Source organism: Pavona decussata, unplaced genomic scaffold (assembly GCF_977016875.1).
Source record: "Pavona decussata unplaced genomic scaffold, jaPavDecu1.1 SCAFFOLD_324, whole genome shotgun sequence".
Classification (NCBI taxonomy): Eukaryota; Metazoa; Cnidaria; class Anthozoa; order Scleractinia; family Agariciidae; genus Pavona; species Pavona decussata.
This window is the reverse complement of record NW_028145713.1, coordinates 253,599-277,115: the sequence shown is the minus strand read 5'-3', so window position 1 is coordinate 277,115 and position 23,517 is coordinate 253,599. Positions and strand designations below refer to the sequence as shown.

The 23,517-nt window shown below is 38.9% G+C and overlaps 3 protein-coding genes and 1 pseudogene across 5 annotated transcripts in view; all 4 read right to left on the bottom strand.

Annotated features, from left to right (window-relative positions):
* LOC146453656 (uncharacterized) overlaps window positions 1-23,517 on the bottom strand; it is a 114,982-nt gene that overhangs the window by 55,522 nt on the left and 35,943 nt on the right. The gene's annotated exons all lie outside the window — the stretch shown is intronic.
* Window positions 125-2,434, bottom strand: LOC146453660 (uncharacterized). 2 transcript variants are annotated; one of them, XM_085096327.1, is made up of 3 exons: window positions 2,003-2,434; window positions 1,792-1,833; window positions 125-869 (listed from the first exon to the last, which is right to left on the bottom strand). In XM_085096327.1, the coding sequence occupies exons 2-3, from the start codon at window positions 1,809-1,811 to the stop codon at window positions 125-127; spliced, it is 765 nt and encodes a 254-aa protein (XP_084952453.1). In that variant the 5' UTR covers window positions 1,812-1,833; window positions 2,003-2,434. The 2 variants fall into 2 exon arrangements, with proteins under 2 accessions (XP_084952453.1, XP_084952452.1); XM_085096326.1 differs by having other exon boundaries at window positions 1,792-2,434.
* On the bottom strand, window positions 7,148-16,654 carry LOC146453659 (uncharacterized; annotated as a pseudogene). The gene is made up of 5 exons (XR_014859437.1): window positions 14,316-16,654; window positions 14,160-14,205; window positions 13,460-13,702; window positions 8,887-8,964; window positions 7,148-7,699 (listed from the first exon to the last, which is right to left on the bottom strand). The product of XR_014859437.1 is annotated as an uncharacterized LOC146453659 (transcript).
* Window positions 16,802-23,517, bottom strand: part of LOC146453657 (uncharacterized) — a 40,521-nt gene continuing 33,805 nt past the window's right edge. The window contains exons 8-10 of the mRNA XM_085096301.1: window positions 20,115-20,371; window positions 18,485-18,627; window positions 16,802-17,518 (exon numbers count right to left, since the gene is read on the bottom strand). Of these exons, the coding sequence (XP_084952427.1) occupies window positions 17,509-17,518; window positions 18,485-18,627; window positions 20,115-20,371 (410 nt within the window). The 3' untranslated portion in view covers window positions 16,802-17,508. The remainder of the gene's footprint in view (window positions 17,519-18,484; window positions 18,628-20,114; window positions 20,372-23,517) is intronic.

Below are 23,517 nucleotides of genomic sequence, written 5' to 3'. Positions count from 1 at the left end.
TCACCACAGCCCCTGACCTCCCCCCTCTACATATAAATAAACCCTCTTTAATCATACAAAAAATCCTCAAAATTTCAACAAAACTCAGGGTAGAACTTTTACAACTACATTCAATATGTTCATGTTACTTAGTTTGTTTTTCTAAAAGCTTCAAAATGATTTTTGACTGCTGCTGCTGCATGGCAACAAACATCTGCTGAAACTGTTGCATTTGATTCTGTTGCTGCTGGACTTGCTGGGCCATCATTTGCATCATATCTTGATGTTGCTTTTGAGCCTCATCGTGCGTTCTACTCTCAACTTCCAGGCGCTGCTTGTGCAAATTCAATTCTTCAGTTTTCCACTTCTGAACCATATCATTTTTCTCACGTAGATATGACACTGCGTCCCCACCACTCCTCCTTGTAACTTTTGGCTTAGGTTGCACATTCTCCACATCCTTGACTTCATCACTCTCCTTCCTTTTCAGTGTTGAACGCATGCTTTCCATTGCCCTATTCCGCATCTCCACAGCTTTAGCATTATCTGCTTTTTTCTTTTCAATTTCCTTTGTGTTGTCAGCATCAGCTTCCTTTTCCAGTATTTCCTCCAAAGCTTTCTCAACATCACTCATGTTGGTCTCGATACCGCTGGCCTTCTCCTCCTCTTTTGACTTTCTCTTTAATTTTTCAATGAGTAACATGTAACGCTCTCTCACCGAGCGCTTGGTAACTTTAAATCGTGGAAGTTCCAAGGAGTTAAGATTATTGGCAATCTGATCCCAGATTTGTCCTCTTGCAATGCTTCCCTTTTTAGCTTTGAAGGGTTCTAGAGCCAGAATTTCTTGACAAAGAGAGTGGTCGTGATCTTCTGTCCACTCCATGTTAGATCTACATTTTGAGAAAGTAAGATATGCAGATTTTAAAATACAGTAAAACCTCATTTAAGAACCTGAAGTTGTCCATGTTAGCCTCAGAAGATTCTTCCTGGTGTCTATTGTGAAATTAGGCCATGTGATTTCTTGTTTTCCTAAGAAAAAAATGTTTTTCAATTTGTTGCTGGAGGAAAATTGGCACTGTCCATTGTTTATATGAAATAAGCATATTTATCATGTCTTAATGTCTGCAATCTTAACTTGCAAATACAAACCATATTTCAAGTTATTCTATTTCTCTCTATGCTTTTAAACCGATGAAATATCAATAAAATAAAGCTAAACTATTTTTTAATATTCCTAAAAGAACACAATAATAATTATAATGCCTAGCCAGATCACTCAGTCCAGAAGGCAATTCTGATTATGTAAGTTGTACAATGATTACCTGTTTCAAAATTTAGGCTACATTTGGCACACATGTACAGAGATCTAAACGGAAATTTATGATTAGGTTCTTATATGCGTTATTTAAGTGTATATGAAATATTTTTGAGTCTGCTAACTTAATTTTATTCCAACAACTTGGAAATGTCTATAAGTTCAGTTCAGAACTCTCCAGAGCAAATCAGAGCAGTCTTGTTTGTTTATAAAATCGAAAATGGCATAATCCAGATAAACTTATCATGATAAATGTATTTTTAGCAATTAATTTCTAGCAGCAAATGTTTGACATCTAATCAACAATGTTGTTTTTGTCTGAAAAAGCCTGACTGAAAACTCGATTTTGATTAAAATTACTTTCTAAGATAAGGCTTGTTGTTCGACTCAGAGAAGACGAGTGGAATAATCTAGTGAACCACAATATTATACCGGAAGAACTCTACGATATTTTTTTAAAGAAATAAACCAAGAAATAAGAACACTGTAAAACTTACTGGATTGCTTTCTTTGCCATCGATGACGAAGTCGATCGTGAACTGTTCAGAGAAAGGCAAACGAATGAATGTTAAAATTTTCTTGCACAAATCGTTTGTTTTTGCTCAGAATTTTCACAGGCATCCTCTAATAAGAATAAACTGTCAAAATTTCGAACGAATTTCGCTGAAAATAAGTTTAAATTGTGTTACTTTTATAAAGTTTACTCACGTTTTAGACGCAACGGCAAAATGGTCGACTTCACGTCACAGACAAGGCCGCAACGGCGGGAAGCTTCACAACAACGTCAGCCGGAAGTAATTCTGGCAGTAATTTCACTTCCGCTTGCCGTCCCAGACACCCGCCGTCGTCGGATCTTAAGCTCGCTATTGACAAACGTGGAAAGAAGAGAAAGAGAGAGAAAAAGAAAACAAAAAAGCGGAGACGATCAAGCAAAGTTGAACGTGGAAGAGAGCGACGGATAGCAAGTTAGAGCAGGCCGACCGGAAAAGAAAAGTAAGCTTAAGTTTAAAGAAGCCTCACATTTGCCTATATCACCCGTTCGTGATCAGTTATGGTAACTTTTAGAACTCTAAAATAGCTTTACATAGACACTTTAATCGCTTTCGATACCAGCAATATTCGAGAAGTTGATTTTGAAAAATTTGTTTCGTGGCCGTGTGTTTTTTCGTTCGCAGCGGCACGGCCCTTAAGCTTATAAATGTGTTTGTAAACAAACACAAGTTTCAAAGCTCTGAAATAATCCTACCAAACACCAAACAGTACTTTCGGTATTCTCCTTTTCTTAAACTTAGAGATTAGAATTATTACTAATTAAGAGCAGAATTGACACAGTTTTTAATATCCAATAATTTTTCCCCGGGAGCTTACTTGCTCTCTCAAAACTGAAATACCATGTTTACGTGATTACGACGGCCGTTTCAACAGATCATTTGTATTCCAAAAAGGTTTCTTCCCGGAAAAAAATCGATAACTTTCCTTTATGTTACGTGTTTCAAGCTTTACACAGATATTTTAATCGTTTATTAAATTCTCGATACCATCGATATTCGTGTAGAAATTAATTTTTGAACATTTTGTTTCGTGGCCGTGTTTTTTTCATTCGCACCTTTCGGCATTCATGTGTTTGTAAACACACATTACTTTAAAAGCTCTGAAATAATTCTACCAAACACCAAAGACTAGTTTCCCGTATTCTCCATTTTTTAACGTTTATTTAGAGACTAGAATTATTACTATGAGACCAGAATTGACACAGTTTTGGATTTCCAAACATTTTTCCCCGGGAGCTTGGTCTCGCAGAAAATGTCATGTTTACGTGATTCCGACGGCCGTTTACAGATCATTTGTAAACGAAAAAAATTTATGCTTTCTTCCAGGCAACAATCGATAATTTTATTATGTTGTGTGTTTAAAGCTTTACGCAGATGCTTTTATCGTTTATTAAATTCTCGATACCATCGATATTCGTTTAGAAATTAATTTTTGTACACTATTGTTTCGTGGCCGTGTTTTTTTCATTCAGACCACACGCCTCTCATGCGTTTGTAAACAGACACAAGTTTAAAAGCTCTGAAATAATTCTACCATACACCAAAGACTATTTTCCCGTATTTTCCATTTGGTTGACGAGACTAGAATTATTACTATAGGAGCAGTCTGACACAGTTTTGAATTTCCAAACATTTTCCCCCGGGCCGGTAACTTGCTCTTACACAAAAAAAATATTATCATGACGTGTAATTCGACGGTCGTTTACAAATCATTTGTAAACGAAAATTCTTTCTTCTAGTACAAGTATTTCCTTAGATTGGTTGGTAAACAGAGATCTCGACTCGTCTTGAAGAGATGGGGAAAACCACCTGAGAAAATCCGAGCTCGCACTGAAGTGCCTCGAGAAATTTTAGCTATCTGGCAGACAAAAAGATAGACGGAACTCGTACAAAGTAATTGTTCTCAGAAACATCAGATCTAGAGCCACTTGAAAACCGTTTAGTTTCATAAAAGATCCAGAGTTCTTACAAGCAACAAGGCACTAGATGCGTTTGTCAAAACACTGAGAAGGATGGTGAAATTGCTTGCGTAGTAAACAAAGAAACATTCACCCGAGAAATCGTTGAAAAGCATTTCCAACAAATCCTTCGCAGCTTCAAAACGCTGCTTGGCTTTAGCTTTTGGTGCTAGAAATTTGTAGAAAATCTTGCCGGAGCGATTGGCGCACAAGACGAGTACTCAATGTTTTACTGAGGTTGATGCCAAACGCTCTCGATTTCATTCAAACTTGAACAAAGCTGCCACTTTCATTCATGCCGGTCCGCGAGCGGGAAAATGTTACAAGTTTTTTTTTTTTTTTGACAAATAAAGTTCAGCTATTCTGCTATAAATCTGTGCTTTGTCCTCAATGTGTTGAATAATAAAACAATGATCCTGCTCAATCTTGCGAAATATCGCCTGATTTTAGCCAACTCGGCCTACGGTCTCGTCGGCTAAGTATCAGGCGATACTTGTTCCTCGCGATTTCGCAGGATAATTGCTAATTGTAAGAAGAGGTAGCGAGTTGAAAGTACTTGCATGGTCGCCATGACTGATTTCAGTTTCGCAACTGAACAAATGTCAATCCTATCCAAGTTTTAGCTTTGACACAAATAATCCGGCTTTTGCTGATTCCTGTAAGAAACACGAAAACTAACATTTAGGAATTCCCTTTCTAGCTGCAGCACTTGATTTCCATGTATTTGTGGTACAAACAACCCGGCTTAAACAGTCGAACTCCAAAGAACTTGAAAGAACTCGTTGTTTTTGGACACAAAATTAAGAAACCAACGGAATGTAGAACTGGCGTGTTCAGCCAGCCTCCATTGTAACAAATCAGCATTCAAAAAAAATTTGCCCTCTGCATTGCATTGTTATTGTATGGGCAGTTGGTTGCATATGCACCAAAAATATAACTGCAGAAAGGATGAGGAACTGGTAAGGTTATTACGTTCATACACTAAGTAGATTTTTATAAATGCTATGAAAAAAATTGGAGCTCCGCTTTTAGGCTTGGCTAAATGTATATATATTATATTGTACACTCCTAACTCTGTTATTTGGAAATTAGTAATAATCTTTTGGGGTAATTGAAACAACAAGTTCTTTGATCACTTAGCTTGCCTAGGCCTTAACTTACCTTTATCGAAGATGTTCAAGTATCTCAGGTAACTTCGATCTTTGTGTCAGTTTGGCTGTTGAAGCTTTCCCAGCCTAATCTGCTGTAGAATATACTTAAAGATACATCCCACTTGAACTTGGAAAAACACGCAAGCAATAAAAACAATGAAACACTGAGTCTAAAGCAAGACAAATACGACGCCATCTTGAAAAGTCAGGACCCAAGAAAGCCTGGTTACTCGATGTTGCCAAATAAGATCTCAGGAGGGGTGTATCGGGCTGCCAGGGTTGGGGGTAGAAAAATCCAAGCTTAAACATCTTTTAAAAGATTTTTATACACGATTTTTACATCTTAGGATGTGAAACGTTCCAGCCTTTTTTCGAGTCCATCTGAATGGCTATCACTTGCTTTATCGTGTTTCCTTGAGCTAAAATGCAGTCTGATAGTAAAAGTGTGATAATTCGGATGCGCACATTCCATGGCTTTCATTTCTCTCGTCCACGTCCTCTCGTCCCAAATATGCAAGTGTTAAGCCTAAAGTAAAATCCGCACGTGCTGTTCTATTTTCTAGCAAGACGAATGCAAATAAGATAATGTTTAAGTCAAACGTTTCCTAAAGGGCTGTTAGGTTTTATGCCTGGTTCCCACTTGTGACATATGTACAAGCATAACCATAAGAAAAATTGTGTGGGAATGGCATGAAATAAGCAAGAGTTAGGCATAAGCATAAGCGCAAGAAAAAGAAACTTTTCTCCATTCCTTGTGCTTGTACTTCTCTCACGCTTGTGCTTATTTCAGAAGTGGGAACCGGCGTGAGGTAAGCACAAGCACAAGCAAGATGATTACGCCATGTAGAATCAGTTTCCACCAGTCCTTCTTTTGGCGGAGTTGAAGAATTTAACGTATCTCCTTGCTCGTTGCCCTTGTATTGTGGAAGTTTATGCAGACTGCCAACCAGTTTTTGCCAGTTTTCGTTTAAGAAAGCCCCACGGACCAACTTTAGACATCTACAACAATGGACTGAATAGAGAAAACTATTTCGCTTTTAATTCTGGTTTTTGTTACTCGAAGGTCAAAAGAAAATGGAATGGAAATAGAACCGTAAAACTAAAGTTTTTCTGGCAGTTGCAACAACCGTACTGAGGGGCTGAGTAAACAAAACCCAGCCAACACGGTGAATACAGTATTTAACGCTTGCTTTCAGCAAGTATGGTGAAACGAATTAAAATAAGTGCGCATTGCCAGTTTTTAATGAGGTGAAATTTTGCTAAACCAGAAACAAGCCGTTTGCATTATCATCCTTTTTAAAAATAGTAAGTTGTATTGAATGTGGCATTTCCATTGCCAACATCGGGCGATGAGGTCGATTGATCACGCTTCAGTATTTATATCACGGACGTCGGCTGTCATTGGCGAATTCCGGATCCTCGCTGCTTTGGAAATAAATTTCTTTTTTGGCTTCTTTAACGTTTACTTCAACATGGAGGAAGTAAGTGTCCACCATTGTGAAGTGAGTGCAGAGAGTAAATAGACTTAACCAGCTAAAATGAAAGGTACAGAGCTACTTCAATCCAGGATATCTCCTGACTGCAGCTTGTATAACAAGACCAATTGTGTTAGATACCGGGGTAAAATGATAGGAGTTACCATAATTGTTGTCCTGCCCCCCCCCCCCCCCCCCAGTTCCTTTACTAGCGAAAAAGTGTTGATTTTGGCGAGGTATGTCCAGCAAAAATGGTAAGTGGTTAGTGACGAAAATACCAACTGAAGAGTAAAAAACGGAAAAGAGAACAGCCTTAGAGGATAGAAGACGACAGTGGAGACTCTTTAATGTGCCCTCTTCCATTGCTCGAAGATCCTAGAAGGTGAAACAACTTTTCGTTTGGTTACATGCAGAAATTTTGGAAAAAAAAAAAAAAAAAAAGTAATGTTGGCCTTTAGCAGCTGAACGCCCGGCCGTCGCCACGTTATTTTTTTTATTTATTTATTTATTTATTTATTTTGGTCCCTGGTATTAGGGCCTAATCCTAGCGATCGAAGGTACTTTAGATGACGCTAAAAAGATCCTAGCACTAGGGCCAAGTGCAACTTTTTGCATGTAAGCTGAATACAGAAAACATATCGCCTAGGATGATCCGCCTTCTAGGATCTTCCTAGTGCTAGAAAGATCCTCCATGTAAACAACCTTTTAAACAACGAAGTTGCGTACGTCTGCGACTTTATTAATACTACTGTAAAATCTGCTACAAAAACAACAAAGAGTAACTTACATTAATCGCTAATGCCTGTTATGTGAACTTCAATGAAATACTGCTTCGGCCCCTCTCATAAGAATGGCCCTCTTAAAAATCTCTGAAGGACGGCTTAGAATGCCCTCAAAAGCTAATTCCAATCAATGTTTTTTTTTTGTTTTTTGTTTTTGCTTTTCTTGTACAGGTAATCGGTTATTACTGGTGCACCACAATCACTTAAAAAGAAAAAAAAAAGGCGTAAAGATCTCTGATAGCTACAGATACAGCCCAGTAACTCCTCGGCTAGTTTTTTTTTTTTTTTTTTTTTTTACAGGTGATCGGCTATTACTTGTAGACCACAATCACATAACAAGTCGTAAAGATCTCCTACACTTAGGTATCGTTCGCTGGCAATGCAATCCAAAAACTCCTCAGCTGGGTTTTTAGAGCGTTTGTCAAGGAATAGAATCTGGTCTTGATTGAAACCAAGCTTCTCTGCAATAAGCTTCCACTCATCTCTGCCTGCGAAACAAAAATGCGTAGTTCAGTTGAGTACCAAGTTCTAAAAAGTATATATGCAACTAGTCCAAAAGAAGTCCTAGTTCCAACAATACTACTCATGTTCACTTGTACTTAAGAAAATGGCGCCGAAAGGACATTCTCTGTAAAAACTTGTCATTTTGAAATCATACCTCCCAAAAGGGAAAAGGAAGTAATTGAACTTAACAACTCCTCGGCATTTAACTGCCGCAAGAAACGAATACGAGGCTGTCTTTGTCCGTTTAAATAGTGCTCTTAAAGAGATGTAGTAACTAAATGCATAGCTTCTTTTTTTCTGTGCACAATTTCGTGACCGTCTGATTTTTCCTCTGGATACAGAAGAGTAGGTAGGAGGGAGAAGTTAGGGAGAAGAATAGTTCACCCCACTGCCTGATCCGTTTTTGTTTTTTAATAATACGGAAATTCTCGTTATGATGACAGCCTTTTAATGAATGTGAATCGGTCTCAGTGCAGCCCAGAAGAATTATAATGTCCGCCATTTTATTTGAATAGATTGCAGGTTCATCAACATCACGTCCTACTAAATAGCTGTAAAAAAAAGCGTGCTATATATAAGCCCAGCTAGAGGTTTGACGTTAACGCCTTATAGCACGGTCATCTGAACCATGAAGAGTTGCTCAATGTTGTTAGTTTGTTGGCTTGTTCTCCTGTCACTGGCAATCATAATGAGGACCACTTCAGCTATCCTCAGGTTGTTGGGTTGGGGCTTGTGTGGTGTGAGTGCGTATATGACTTACAAGGCGTATTGTTAGCTCGAAAAGTTCTTAGACAGAGTGGACATGGAATGTCTGCCGCATTTGGGAGGAGGCTGCTTGCACGAGCTTTTCCTGCCTGTGTCTCATGTACTGTTGCAGTTGCTGCTTCTCAATGTTATAAGGCCTGTTTAAACAATGGTTGGTGGTTCGGTGTCCCAACATTTGAGCCCACGATACCTAAGGCTCTTCACTCTAAAACCATACAAAGTAAATTAACCAGGTGCAGGCTTCTTGGGTCTTTAATTTATGTTCCATTGCAACAAATGATCGAAACGTGTAACTTTTTCCGTTGGCTACAGCAGTTCTCTAAATTAATCTTCTTATGGGTTGAACGTCTTGCAACTAAGACAGTCATAATGCAAGTGCGTATATTTATTAGTAGCTAACTCTTACCAGACAAAGCGATGGTTAGATTTCTTCTATTACAAAAAGGGATCCTTCCAACATCGAGATCTTCAGGCAAAAGTGGACCTGTGGATTAGATATACAGGCACAAATTAACTGCTGAGTAAAAAGTTCCATGAACGTAAATTTTAAATCGTTAAAAACAGCTGACAACATACATACGAATTTTAGAATCATTTAAAAAAATGTGCTAGAGAACTTAAAATCACAGCTTTTTGTTTAACAAATAGCTTTTGTTGAATCGAAACAATCCACGAACATTACTACTAGCTTAAAGTGCTACTAAGATCAAAACTTCATGTCACGTATGAAACAAAAATACGTTCTTTACAGCTTATCCGATGTGGCTGTACCTGTCTTGGTCACTGAAATGAAGTTTGGGCCCCGTAAATTGAAAATATTGAGCCTTGAAAACTGGTGTTTTCGAGTCCGCCATTATGAATTTATGTTCCAGTGAGCCCGCGGTATGAAAGTGATTGGAGTTGCGGTATTTTTATTCAAACCTATTGTGTTTTTGTCGTGACGTAATACTCTCAAGTCGCTGATCGAGCGAGTACTGTAGTCCTCCTTCTGGCGACGAATTTCAGAGCTGTTTTGGCCACAGAAAGCTCTCCTGGATCGTCTTTGCATGATATAGGCAAAGGAAATTAAGAAGTCCTGACTCTGTAGAGCTAGTTCTGTCTGAAGAAGAGGCAGCCGAATAAGTTCAGCAGCTAGCGCTTTTGCTACAAGAGAAGGAAGAGCAGACTTTGCTAAGTCGTTCATCTCTCGGGTAAGATATTAGATATAGAGATTGATATTTAGATGTGTTATTTGCTGTATTAACAAAACAGGCAAGCTTTAAAAGTGTAGTGCCTGAGAATCCTCAACAATTTCTCTTGACTACTAGCCAGTTCATTCCCCGGAGGGAGGCTACCGGAGACTCAGTTGAATTGAAATCGAAGTCAAGTTTAGGTTTTTAGCTTTGCTTTCGAAAGTTTGCCTTGGTGTTAAATTAGAGTGCACAGTTAAGTTTCGGTTCCGAGTAAGCTTACTGTTTTTGCACTTTTTTATCATGGAAAAAGAATATATATTGTAGTGAAAAGCTCTGTGCAATGGCTTGAATTTAAGCTGATCGCTCCCTTGTAATTGATGCTAAGTTTCCTCTTGGTTCAATATTTTCTCAGGTGCAAATGTTCAAATTGCTCCCTTGAGCGACTTACCAAGCCTGGAGAGTGCTGGTGCTGCATGGACATCATTGTATCCAGATTTGAATAAGTACAGTAATCAATAAACAAATAAATTTGCAAGGTGACAACAATTTGCAATGATTTGTTTTCTTCCCTTGCACCATCATGAACAATGTAATAACAGTCTTTTCTGTGTACATATATTTTTTTTTAAGGTGGCTCACATCAGGTTAAACACCACTGCACTGGATGCTTTAACACACTGAAGAAATGACTAGCTTTATAAATGAAAATTTATTAAGGCATGCTTTCTGGTAACAAGCATCCACCTAGGCAAATGAGGGGAGGAAAAGTAGGAATTTTGCAAATATAAATTGAAAACAATATTCTTGGGAGTTAAAGTTTGTGATTCAGGTATTGAAATTTTTTTGCTTATTCTAATGAAGGGTCAAATCAACCTAACAACAAACATCCTTTGTCCTACATGTCTAAGGGCAAACCCCCAAGCAAGTGTTGATGAGTTTGATACACTGTTGCTGTGGTAACAGTTCTTGTTACTTTCACTTTTGGTGCAGTGAGAGATGGGCAAATGCATGCTACCAAAATGAAGTAAAGTTGAGACTGTTGTGAGCCACCTTTGATTTTTTTCTCAAGGTTGTTCTTCTTGATCAGTGTTTATTCTTAGAAAATGTAGATTCAATTTCATTTTGTACAACAACAAATCTATTGGTGAAACAAGATTCTGGCACTATTTTTCAAATGAACATAAAAATAAAATTATTAATGTACTGCAGACAATGAACCATAAACCTTATTCCAAAATGGCTACCATATTAATATTGTTTATATTCAAATAAGTATTTATTTAAAACCACACCAAAAGAGAAAACATTTGAGTTCTGGTTGCTATACATGGCTCAGGAATGTCTGTGCTTCAGCTCCCTATTAGCAGGGAGCAGGGGGTGGGGAGGGGGGAGGTGGAGTGTCATGAAAGAATAAGCAGTGAAAACAGAGGGTCACATAAATTTATGCTCTTGCAATCATAATTTATAGTATGACAGGGAGAGCGAGTTATATACAAAAGACAAAATAAAATTTGTTAATTTAAGTCATTATTTAACAAAAGCAAGACAAGTATTAAGTATTAAAATATTAATGTAAAGGAAATGTGTAGCATAATGGAGTTATATGATGCCAATGGGCTCTATAGATGATTTGAATTATGTTGGGGCAAAATGGTTCCAGTAAGTAACTTACAGTTTGCCTCCATTCTTGTTTTCTTTTTCTGGTATTTGAGCTACATTGTATTACCTGTTCAGGGGGAGGGTCGTGAAATTTCATTTGCATCGCTATGGAGGGTCACATCATTTTCATTGCTCAATTTAAAATCTCCACCTCACTCACCCCCCTCCCCCCCCCCCTCCCGTCCCCACTAATTTCTGACCATTCCCTAAAACAGAAGCCTATGTAATGGAAAGAGTTACAAAGAGGAGGCATGATGAATGAAGAGAAAACAGTTCTTTTATTGATTCTACTTGTCAACTGGTGGTTGATGACAAAACATCAAGAAAAGCCCTTGAGAAAGGTCAGTCCTCTTCAACTGCTAGTTTAAGGAGGAGCACTGGCCTTTTCTTGGCTGTCCACATTTTTCACGTGTTGTGCTCTGCAAGGCTTGTTTTGCCCTGTATTTAATAGTAAGAGCTGGGTTTTGACGTTGTTGCAACTCAGCGTCTGAAAAATAAATCAAAATTTAAAATACATTACCAATTGAATCTAATTGATAAGAAACAACTGAATGTGAGGTTTTCTTAAAACCTTTCTTAAACCAAAAATTCAAACTATTTCTTCAAGAAAACCACTTAAAAGAAAGAAGGAACCCTTTTGTAAACGCCAAAGACCACCTTATCGAAAGCTGAGTGAAAATGGATAATTAAAGTGGTTTTCTTCGCGTTTGTTTGCAGAGTTTTTGCCACAAGCTTTTGCACAAGCAAAGTAAACACAAGCTTACTCTTATCGCACTTAGATGTTTTGGAAATGCTTCGGAGGGAAAAGCTAGTTCCGGGAGCTAGTTGCACTTACATTATTTACTCGTTCAATCAAAGTTTAGTACTTTAGAAACGCAATATAAAATGTGTATAAAAATTTGTGACTGCTATTTGTATGGGTGCTGAACAAGGTATCGAGGAATCACCAAAGATAAAAAACAATATTCACACATTTCGCCCACTTTACATAAGCTTACCTTTTGCCGCTCCTTCCCCTTCGGAGATTTTTTTCAGGTTCACGATCTCCTGATCGCTTACCCTTTTCAAAAGATCAGGTTTAATTTGTGTTCACTGACTTGGGTGGAATGCCCAAGTGTCCCTCGAACTAAACCGAGAAAATAGCAAAACGTGCAAGACAACAAACTGGACCCACACATCTCTCGTTCTGTCGGCCGGACTCGCATGCAGCGCAATTCCTGCCGCTCGATTAGAGCAGTTGTTATACCACTGAACAACACAGCGACTTCCCACCATTGAAAGATCGAAACATTTTTCGAAAACGTGTTCGAAACCGTATGAGCAGTTAGCCTCGTAGGGCTCGCCTGGGCTTCGAGTTGAGAGTCTGACGTCACTTGTTTTTCCCGGGTGACCCGGCTTCTGTTGTCATTGGACACCATCTGCCTTTGGTAACCAGGCCGCAGGAACATGGCGGTTCAATGGCGGATGAAAATTCGTGGAGTTTGAGCGCAAAAAAATCGCACTTTCCTTCATCTTAGGAGGATATAACTTGGAGATCATGTACTTTAGGACATAAACTACCAATCAACCGCAAATAAAAGGTATTCGAAAATTTGATCGTAGTAGCACTTTAAGGTTATTGCACTGAATTACATTGTAAATCTATATCAAGCATGATTTGTTGCATCATTAATCATTGTCAGAGTGGAGGTCTCATTAGGAGTGTGTATTACACATATAAATTTAACAGATCCGGTAAACCAAAAGTGTTTGTTTTAACTCGAGAAGTCTAATAAAACAATCAAACAAACAAAAAAGTAACAAAAAGTTTAGATGAAAAGTAAGTTGTCGCCCTCGCCGCATATGAAACCAATCCATTAAATTTTATCTTAACACGGCACATATCTCCTCGTTGCATTAGAGTTACCCTTTGATAGAGTGAAGCGCGAACGAATTCAAATGACGCCATAATGATCTTCCTTCACAGTCGAGAAGGGAAATCCGTCGATAAAATCATTTTTTGCGTTTGCATCTTTAGAGCAAGAACATTGGATTTAATCTTCTCTCAAGGCTTCGGACTTTTTAGTTTACTTTTCCTTGGAAACATTGTAAGTTACGAAAATGGAAATAATTAACATACTATTTAAAGTTCCGTTTTAATTCACTAACCAGAATTCCCAGCGGGTGTAATTTCCCTCAAATGTTTGACCACGTCTAGCCGGTCTAAACATTTAGCCTTTTTTGCCAAGCAGCGGATTTTTTTCTTGGTGTCAGGATCTGGCTGTGCTAAAGAGGCCCCATCCAGTTGCAAACTCTCGTTTAATAGACGCGCAATCTGTTTCGAATCACAAGACTGGGACTTGAGAGATTCCAAAACCCTACCAGGGAGAGCAAGAACTTTTTCTTCATTTCCTAGAAATCGAGTTTAAACAATTTTAGTAAAGAGCTGTGTTGGAGTTATGTTTTCTCGAAAAAGGATGAGGCAATTTTGTATCGTGATGCATTAGAAGTGCGGGTTGCACAATGTTAGTGACGGCATATACCAAAACAAAGTGTTTAGTAATCGTTCCCATTATGCTAGTTATACTTACTGTTCGTTGTTCCATCAATGCATTTTATACTTAACGTTTGTTTGTTTAACTTGTTTCGTCTATTGATGCCTCTCAGAGTATCTTTACTCACAATACTTCAATCAATGCGTTTTTCTTTCACACAAAATGGGAGCAGCTTCCTCTAAATAAGAAGCATTATGTCATCGTTGACTCAAATTTTGAAGTTCTTAGATATAAGTTACTTAACATTCGAGGTTAAGCTGTGGTGTAACACAATGAAGCAATATTTTAATGAAAATGCTAATCCAACAACTTACCTTCATCTAGAGATAAACGTTCCTTGTCCACTTCACCAAGTGCTATCTATGATAAGGAAATTAAAAAATGTAACGGTTATATTTACGACATGCAAAGAGACCATCTCACACCCAAAGGTTCATTTCTCCTTGTTAAATTAGTGTAATGATATTTACCTGATCTCCTGCAGGGGAATACCAGGGCAGAAATTGTTTGACGTCCACTGTGACCTTTTGAGCAGACGCAAACTTGGGACAAATAATAGTCTGCTTCGCTCTGCACAACTCCGACAATGACCAGAAGTGAAGACATTGCTCCTTTTTGCATCCTTCTTTTCCATGTAAATGGCAGGCATCCATTGTACCATCGGGACAGCAGACTGGACAGAGAACGCTCATTTCGCTTTTTATGTTCCTCAACCAGGAAAACTCATTGCGCATACGCTGAAGCATCAAACCCACCTGCCTGCGAACAATACTAGCACAGGTAAACAACTCGGCGTCATGGTGGTCTTCTGTGTGGATTAAAACTTCAACGGTCAAAGTGTTGCATGCGAAGATCACAGAACCGCCCTCGTTTCCAGATGTGAAAAATCTTGCAAAATTCTGAAACAACTGAGGTTTTATTGGCCTCAAAAATGCTTCCTTCCCCCACCGATAGAACTGGAGGACAAATCGATGAAAGAATCCTGGAGGGACTTGAGCAGTTTCAAATGTTATAAACAGAGAGGGTGTTTCTGCGGACGCGATAAGACTGATAATCTTGCTTGATGGATGTGTTTTCAACATTGATGGTACCAGGTAACTCCCTAATGTTTCTAATGGCCACGGGCACAGCAAGCTAAATTTCTGCATGATTCTGACAAGGCTCTCACAGGATTCTTTGTTGTCATACAATGTCTCCCACACATGTGATAAAAGTTCTTGATCCAAGATTCCTTCCCTCTTAAGCTTATACCATAGCTCTACGAATCTCTTTTCACTACAGCTATAAGGCCTCACAGTTATCACATTTTTAAACACATTAATCAACCACTGTGGACTAAGATTAAGACTACCAATTTATTCAAATCTGGAGAGTCGTCAAAATGAATCTCATATCAAGCGTCGCAGGTCATGCAGATAGTTAATCAATGTTTCGAACTCTTCTTCTTTGTTAATGTTGCAGGCTTGTGATGCAATGTCTTTGCGATCTCCAAAGAAGTTAATTTTCCCCCTTTTTCTTCCACTGCCTCGAGAGCGTTATCAAATTTCAACCATTTGATTGGAATAGATGCGGTGATGTGTGGCAGCTCTTTAGTAACGGCAAGCACTTCTTCTCGCAAATGCTTCACCGCTGAACACTCAGAATCAGTACCTGATTTTGTGTTATCCACAACGAACACGTCATAAAGATGGGCGCCGTATGGCTTGTCCATTAGACAACCAAGAATCTCCTGAGCTAGTTCACTTGGATCGCGATCGTCATAAGGTGTATCGGCATGAGTGCATACCAAGAAAACCAAAGGAAGCTTGTCTGGAAGTTCCTATGAGTTAGGATATCCATGTATATCACCATTTTGACTAGTGGCCAGGCAAGCCACAGTCACATCACCAAAAATCAAGATAATCCAAATTAGTTTTAAGGTTAAAGCTGTCTTGAGATTTCTTGTGTACTCTTTGTTTCACTAGTTGCTTGGCCGTGTCACGTGGATTTAAGCTGAGGTCGTAAACCAAACAAGACATTGCACGTGCGGTTAGAAAGAGCGGATGTGTCACATAGTAAACTGACTGTCCAGCAAATTCCCACATAGTTGAATAAACGTCTCCCATGTTATTCTCCTAACCACCTGGAAGCAGGGTCTCAGTTACCATGGCTACCTCTTCTGGAACGTAAGGAGCGGGACTGTCACAGTCGTCCTCTTGATTCTGTTCCAATAGACCCGGTGATACTTGTGGTTCATCTCTGCTCAATACGGCTCGTTGTTTGCTAGATATTTCAACCTTCTCGGAATCACTTAGTTGCTCAGTTGGTCTTGGTTCGCTTGGTATTTCTGTGATTTCAGAATCCAAATTAGTTTCATTTTCTTCTGTTTCTGTTTCAAGCTGGGTTCCCTTCCTCCTTCCCTTTAAGTTATCGACTATCCACATTGCTGTGCGATAATCAAGGGAAATGGCTTCTTCAGCATTTTGGTCGTTTTTGGTCATCCCTGTTCTCCAGCACTCAGTGGTCACCTTGAAAAGAGAAGGATCGACCTCTATGCTCACACTACTGTTTTCCTCTGGATCAAAGGAAATCCCTTTCAACGATTTCTTTAAACTTGTCTTTCCCACACGGTTTTGTCCAATAAGCATTATTGGAACCCTCTAGTCAGACGGTCTTCCTTCTGGCAGCAAGGGCCGAGAAATCTTCAAAGAGCCACCACTTATTTCCTTTTAAAAAGGAAAATCTCTAACTGACACGCTTCTCAGAGCAAAAATATAAAGAGGTCACACATCAAAAATGTTTACATTGTTAGAAGTCGTGCAGGCCTGTCACCCCTTGCTATCTCCTACTGTGATGTTTTCCAGACAGAGCCCCGTTCGAACGCGTGAAACCACTTAATTAACACATCAAAACACAGTCTTGTACTGTACAAAACCAAAATCGTCTATCGAGAAATACAGGTAAATTACACAGCATATTCTGTTAACACCGAGGGTACAAACCTACCCCATTGTGTACTTTTATTTTAGACTAAGAAAGTATTAAAAAATACAACAAAAATTGCAAAAACTCAAACTTAAATACCTTTTATAAAACACAACCCAAAGCTTGGCCCCACATCGGATCGAAATTACAGCAATCTGACTGGCTGGAAAGGACCAATCAGAATGCACCATTGTCGATCCTACCATCCTAAATTAGTGGCTATAAAAAACCCAAAACTGCCACACTGTGTGCGGAACGGAATTGAGTATAACACTCTACCTTTCCCCATAACAAATCTTCAAATAGCAACGGACGAGAATCGTAAGTTTCGAAACCGCGGTCTTGCTTGCAAACTCACATTGCTTGCTACAGCGTCGTTAAACCTACAGTTTGGAAACGTTACGTTGACGATATCTTTTCTCTGTGGGACACTGGTAAACACGATATAGAACGTGCCCAACCTCAAACATGTTTAAATGGGAAAATGGCACTCAATACAAAACCAGCCTTTCCTACGATAAATCTTCAAAGAGCCACCACTAATTGCCTTTGAAAAAGGAAAATCTCTAGCTGACACGCTTATCAGAGCAAAAATATAAAGTGGTTACATATCAAAAACGTTTCCATTATTAGAAATTGTGCAGGCCTCTCACACCTTGCTATCTCCTACTAGGCTTCCAAAGCAGCAGGGCCACAATTTCAGGAGGAACTAGAATATAAAGCAACGAAAGAATAAATATCCTCTTGCTAGCCATTATATTCAACTGACTCTGGAAGGTCAAACATTTACCATGTTTGCATCCCCGGAAGTTGCAGAAACGTTAAACACCCGTTGGACCCCTCGTTACAGTTAAAGTTGTCCTTTCTGTACAAGAAAACCTTGTTTAGGTGGCTGACAGTCCACCCTCTAGTACTCACTGAGTAACATAAAATTGGACCGAGCAATCTCCCCAATGTTCATCAGTTGATATACCAGAAATGGTATCAAACAAAAAACTAATTATTGGTGAAGAATTTCCATATTAACAATATAAGCCGTTCAAAAAACACTTAATTTAGCTTCAAGTGATTGTTACTCCGGAAACAAGATCGTTGACCCATATCTGTTTACTTTCAAATATCAACCACGCCATGTCACGCGTCGTGTATACGAGAGTTAATGTAAAAAAAAAAAAAAAAAAAGAATGTGGAGTTAATCGGTATCAATTCCTGGAGTTAGTAGTGGCTCACAGCAAAAATGCTGATGCTGTTTTTTGAAAAAAAGGATAGCGGATGGTTTCGCGTTGAAAGCGGATGGTTTAGCGTTGAAAGCCTTTCTGTTCAGGTTTTAACCCGCCATTCGCATACAGCTGTTTCGACAACTGAAAGCTAAAAAAAAGCGTAAAAGGGTACGCGAGAATAACGAAGAGTAGTCTGGGAAAAACCCAATAGATTTCAATAAAAGCTCGGAATTTACAATACCTCGACCGTACTGCGAAGCCTTGAGATAGCGGTCAAAGTACAGTCGAGGTATTATAGATTCCGAGCTTTTATTGAAATTTATTGAGTATTTCCTAGACTACCTTTCCGCATTGTCGCGTACGCTTTCACGCCTCTTTTTTTGGACAACCTTTGTCGAATTATACAGCTGTATTCATGGGATTCAAATAGAATTACTAGACTTAGTGTTTCTTACTTGTTCCTGTTGATCCCATGCATCTCACTGATCTCCCTTACAAACGTAAGAAATTCGGGTATCTTTCTCACTATGGCCTCTGGTTCCCAAACTCCACTGCTAAGTAACCTGTCCCACTCTTCACAGTGTAAGTAGAGATGACGCTACGGAGATAATGAAACGCAGAGTTGTATTTATTTACAGTTAGCCGTTCAAATATTTAATCTCGGCAAGCGTTCTATTAAATAGTTTCACCGATTAGTATATAGATGGACGAGAGAGAATAGAACAGATGAAAACGCTTGTCAGCCGGTTATCGTTAATCAATCAATCAATCAATCAAGAACTTTATTTCAACACGATAAGAGAAATCAGCAGAGCTGGTGGGATGGTACATAAAACAAATGAGAATTACTAGAACAATAAGAATTACTAGAATAGTATAAACAAATTAGAATTAAGAATCATTAAATCACATATACAAATCTTCAGAAATCTTAAAATCTGTCAAAACATTTGTGTAACTAGTATCTTTGTTTTTGATCGTGAAAGTGATCAGCCTAGTATCAACGTCCTTAAGAAATATCACATAATCCCTTCATTTCATCGCGACACATACCTATACATGTATGCTTAGTTTGGCCTGTAGATAACAATTCATTCAATGTGGGCACCATTGGAAAAGAGTGTTGTGAGCATCTTTCGCGGTCCCTTACAATATGCATATCATATTTGTTCGTGTAAATGCTGTTCCATTAAAATCAGGATTATGCAATGTACTTGTGCTGCTCCTAAATAACCCTTGGCGTGAGTCAAACGCCCTGATCTGCTTCGCACGAACCGATCCTTGTTACACTCTAAGTTTACCCAAACTTCCACATTGGTTAAAGATTATTCAGTTGCAACAAAGCTCTTGCAGGCAAATTATGCGTTTCGGTTTGGCTAATGTGAAGTTCGACGTTCGACCCAGCCAATATGTATTAATCAGTTGTTGAGTACTTGATACAGATCAATCTGAAAAAATTCTTTCCAGTTGAAGTTTTCTGGAACTCGGCTCCGACTGACAATAGAAGTAGATAAGGGGATGGCGCGCTTAAAGAAAGGGTTATTCATACAAGTGTAGCCTGGTTGTTTTGGTTATGGTCAGCTGTTGTAGTGTGGATTTTTTGATATTCTTGCTGTTTTGGTGGTTTAATTCACTGTCACCCGGGTCATTCAGAAATTGTTAGACCACGAAAACAAGACCCTTCTCCCTTACGAACGAGGTAAACATGCATACAGCCTTTGTTTTGGCTTTACTCTGGGTTTGTTCTCCCATTTTTATGGACCGTAAGTACGGACTGACTTTTAAGGTCTCTAGTACAGACAAAACGGATCATCAAAGGATCACGAGCCCCGACCGTTTTGGAGATGCACATCAGTAACAGACCGTCACCTGACCGAATTATCCTTTTACAGTCTACACACCGTACACATCGAAACGCTTTTACTGGCCATGACTTTCAAAAAGATGCATATCGTATTTCCCTACCTTTATACACCGTACAGTCTGAAGGGTTGTCTTAACAGACTTTATCAGTTTGTGTTTACTAATCCGCAACAAAAAAATTGCCTTCACTCGTTTTCTTTGTAAACTGTAAAGTTCACTTACTGACTTCTTGTATTTCTCTTTCCTCATGATGTTGCTCCATGATTGTTCCCTCGAGAGGATAACGGCAAACCCTGAATCAGTGGTGAACAGGGTTCTTTTAGACAACTTCCTAGTGCTTACGTAAAATCCCTTGGGTAGATCCTCTGGGAGATGTAGTCCAAATTCATCTTCGACAATCAAAGTTAGTCGAGATAGGTATGCTAATAAACGTTGTCGCACTTGCTTATCTGGTACGTGGTCTGCGGCCAGGCCGCTTTCTGTGGCAAGATAAAGAACGGGTCAGGATTTACTGAACTGAACTTTAACTGATAAGTAAAGGCTACTACGCAACTAAATGGGGCTTGAAAGCAACCTCGTTCCCAGGGCATTTTCCATGGCTTGGTGGCGGGGCAGGGTTTGGCGGGAAAAGGCCCTGGGATCGGCTGGTCACATGATCTCAGAACACCCAAATATTTTGGGTATACTAAATTATCATATGTTAAATAGAGTTTTCAAGATGGCGGTCACTTCCAGTGAGCCAAAGTTTTCGTCAGTGTTTTGTTTAATTAGATTTTCTTTAAATTACTGTAATTTTCCATCGTTAAGTTTCAAACCTCTTCAAATAAAGTGTTTTGAATATATGCTGAAAGGTCAGGATGTTATTGGAGTCTTATCCACTGGATTTGACAAATCAATGCTCTTTCACCTCCATCCTCATGTTGTTTCTTTTAAGACCACCAAGACCATAGTTATTGCGGTGTGCCTTTTAAATTCTATCATTGAAGATGAGCTGAAAGTATTAAAAGCTCGGAGGATAACCGCTGATGTCTTGCAAGTTGCTGTAAACGAGAAAGAGCCGACCAAGAACTTGTTCGGAAATTAAAAAGAACCAAGCGAGCACGTGTAGCAAAATGAATTGTATTCGCCTATCCAAATGCTCTGTTAAGTAAGGAAGCTCGAGAGCTGATGGGAAGGAAAGTCTTCCAGGACAATGTCATGAAGCTCATTGTGTTGAATTATGGTCTGCCTTGTCATGTTTGTTACAGGCTTAGCTTATATCTCGGAAATCTAGATCATGGTCACGGTACCGACAAATATTAACATTGCGACTACAATTCCGCGAAAATCTCATCCACTCTCTATCTGTTTTTAAACAATGACAAACTTTACTTTTAACTATAATTATAATTCATCACGTACTTCTATGATATCTACACTGCTTATTGGAACATCACACATTGTCTCTATGTCTGTGCTCTTACAACTGAACCATAATAACAAGATAGTACTAAACTTGTATACCGGAACGGCAGTGAATGCTGCCTTGGGGAGGCAGGTGAGTGCGGGTTATATGATGAGAATAAGAAGGAAAGTTTGAAAGAGTTGAAAATGACCCATGGTGCCTATGTGAAATGGGAAAACGCATTGATGAAAAGAAACGTGTTAAACAACGGAAAAGTGTATTTAATGACAAGATGAAAGTACAAAGGAAAAAGAACTTACAATTGTATTTGTTTGAAACTTTTAAATATACAATAAATTGTTGTGTGATTTTACTTAAAGTGCACCTAACAGCAGATATTTTTTTTTCAGCGAAATAGATCTACTTTTTTTCTAGACTGTTCCGGCGAAAAAAGTTTTTGAATTGATTGAATTCTCGATTTTCTATGCGCTTTTGAAGTTGGGACTGTGTTGTTTCACCACCGCGTTTTAGGAAGCCTGGGACGAGCGATGGTTATGACGTCACGCCAGGGACCACGCGATATCGATTGCGTCTCTTTTTCGGTTTATTTCTTTGCGATTTACTCCACATAGTCCGTCTCAGAATGTGTTCGTCTTCTTCATTACGGTTATCAGAAGAGTCCAAGGAGCCCGAGGAGTCCGTAGTCTCAGGAGATCGAGGAGGATATAGAAGATTCGGATGACTCCGAAATGAATTACATCTTCAAAATCGAAATGGACGCTTATCGACAAGAAGCTTCAGCAAGCGCAAACCCATTCGATAACAGCGACCTCGAAGAAGACTTGTTTTAATACGGATGAGCTGCGTGCCGACCCGGAATGGACAGCCAGATACGAAACACTTTTTATTTCATATATACTGAGATTTTCGCATCAAATTTTGCTGTGTGAAAAAGCGTTTCGGATTTTACTTCGACCAATCAGAGAGGCGAAACGAGTTTCTCACACGTGAAAAAATCGTTTCGTCCAATCACAAACCACGGTTTAAGCGAATTGTGTTTTTGCAGGCTTTTTTGCAGTCATCGCGGGTAGCGTTGTCGGGCAGCTTTGACAAGATAATATTTTCGGTGTACTCGAGTTGTTCGTAATTCAAACTTATCAAGAGCGAGGAGGTATTTTTGAGGATGGCTGAACAATCAAGAAGATTTGTGTCTCTAGACAAACCTATAGACAAGTTTATCGAAGACCAAAAAAACAAGAACACTCTTTCCAAGACACGAAGAGATATAAGTTTGCTGACTGAGTTCATGGGACACCGGACAGAAATCCAGTGTTTGTTTACAAAGTTTACTCTGAGAAAAGACCTAGCTCGATGACGGATAGCGATTCACCGTTTTATCTTGGTATTAATCATACTAAGAATCCTACAGAAAAACCATGGTTCAAGGCCAGTGCTATGGGAGTCAACAAGTTAAATAGCTTAATGAAAACTACGGCAGACAACGGAAGCAGGCTTTGATGAGAAGCGAAGACTTACCAACCACAGCGCACGCAAAACAATGATACAAAAACTGAACGACAACAACATTCCAACAACTCATATAACCCAATTATCTGATAACAGAGACGTCCAGAGCGTCAACAATTACAGTACCGTCTCAAACGAACAACAGAAAAACATGTCTTTGATTCTGAGTGGAAACACTACAAGTATTTTTTTTTCTTTATTTTTTTTTCTTTATTTTTTTTTATTGAATAAATTTATTGACATAGACCACTTTAAATACAACAGTACTTGCGGACTTACAATACACAATACTACAATATAACGCCACCAACTTAATAACTAATAGAAAACTTATAGACGTACAGCTTTACTATACAACAATACTTACAATAAAACACTTCTAACTTAGATATTAATCGAAAAATGGAAAAGAAACTTATTGACTACAATTTTAACATTCATGATGTAATATAATATATAGTATCCGGTAGTCAGCAAATTATGTCTAACTAACTCTAGCTAGACTCATGGTTACCATGGTAACCCATAAATTCTGTGAGCCTATGGGGCCAAGAGTGCCTGTAAGGGAGCACTTCATCCCCACAAATACACAAAGTGTGTTCCCCATAGACGAAACAACCCCGACCCCTAAAATAAGTAATTAATTAAAGGTATCACCTAACAGCTGACGGGAAACCCCAGAAAGAAGGGAAGGTGGGCACTGAACATATCTCA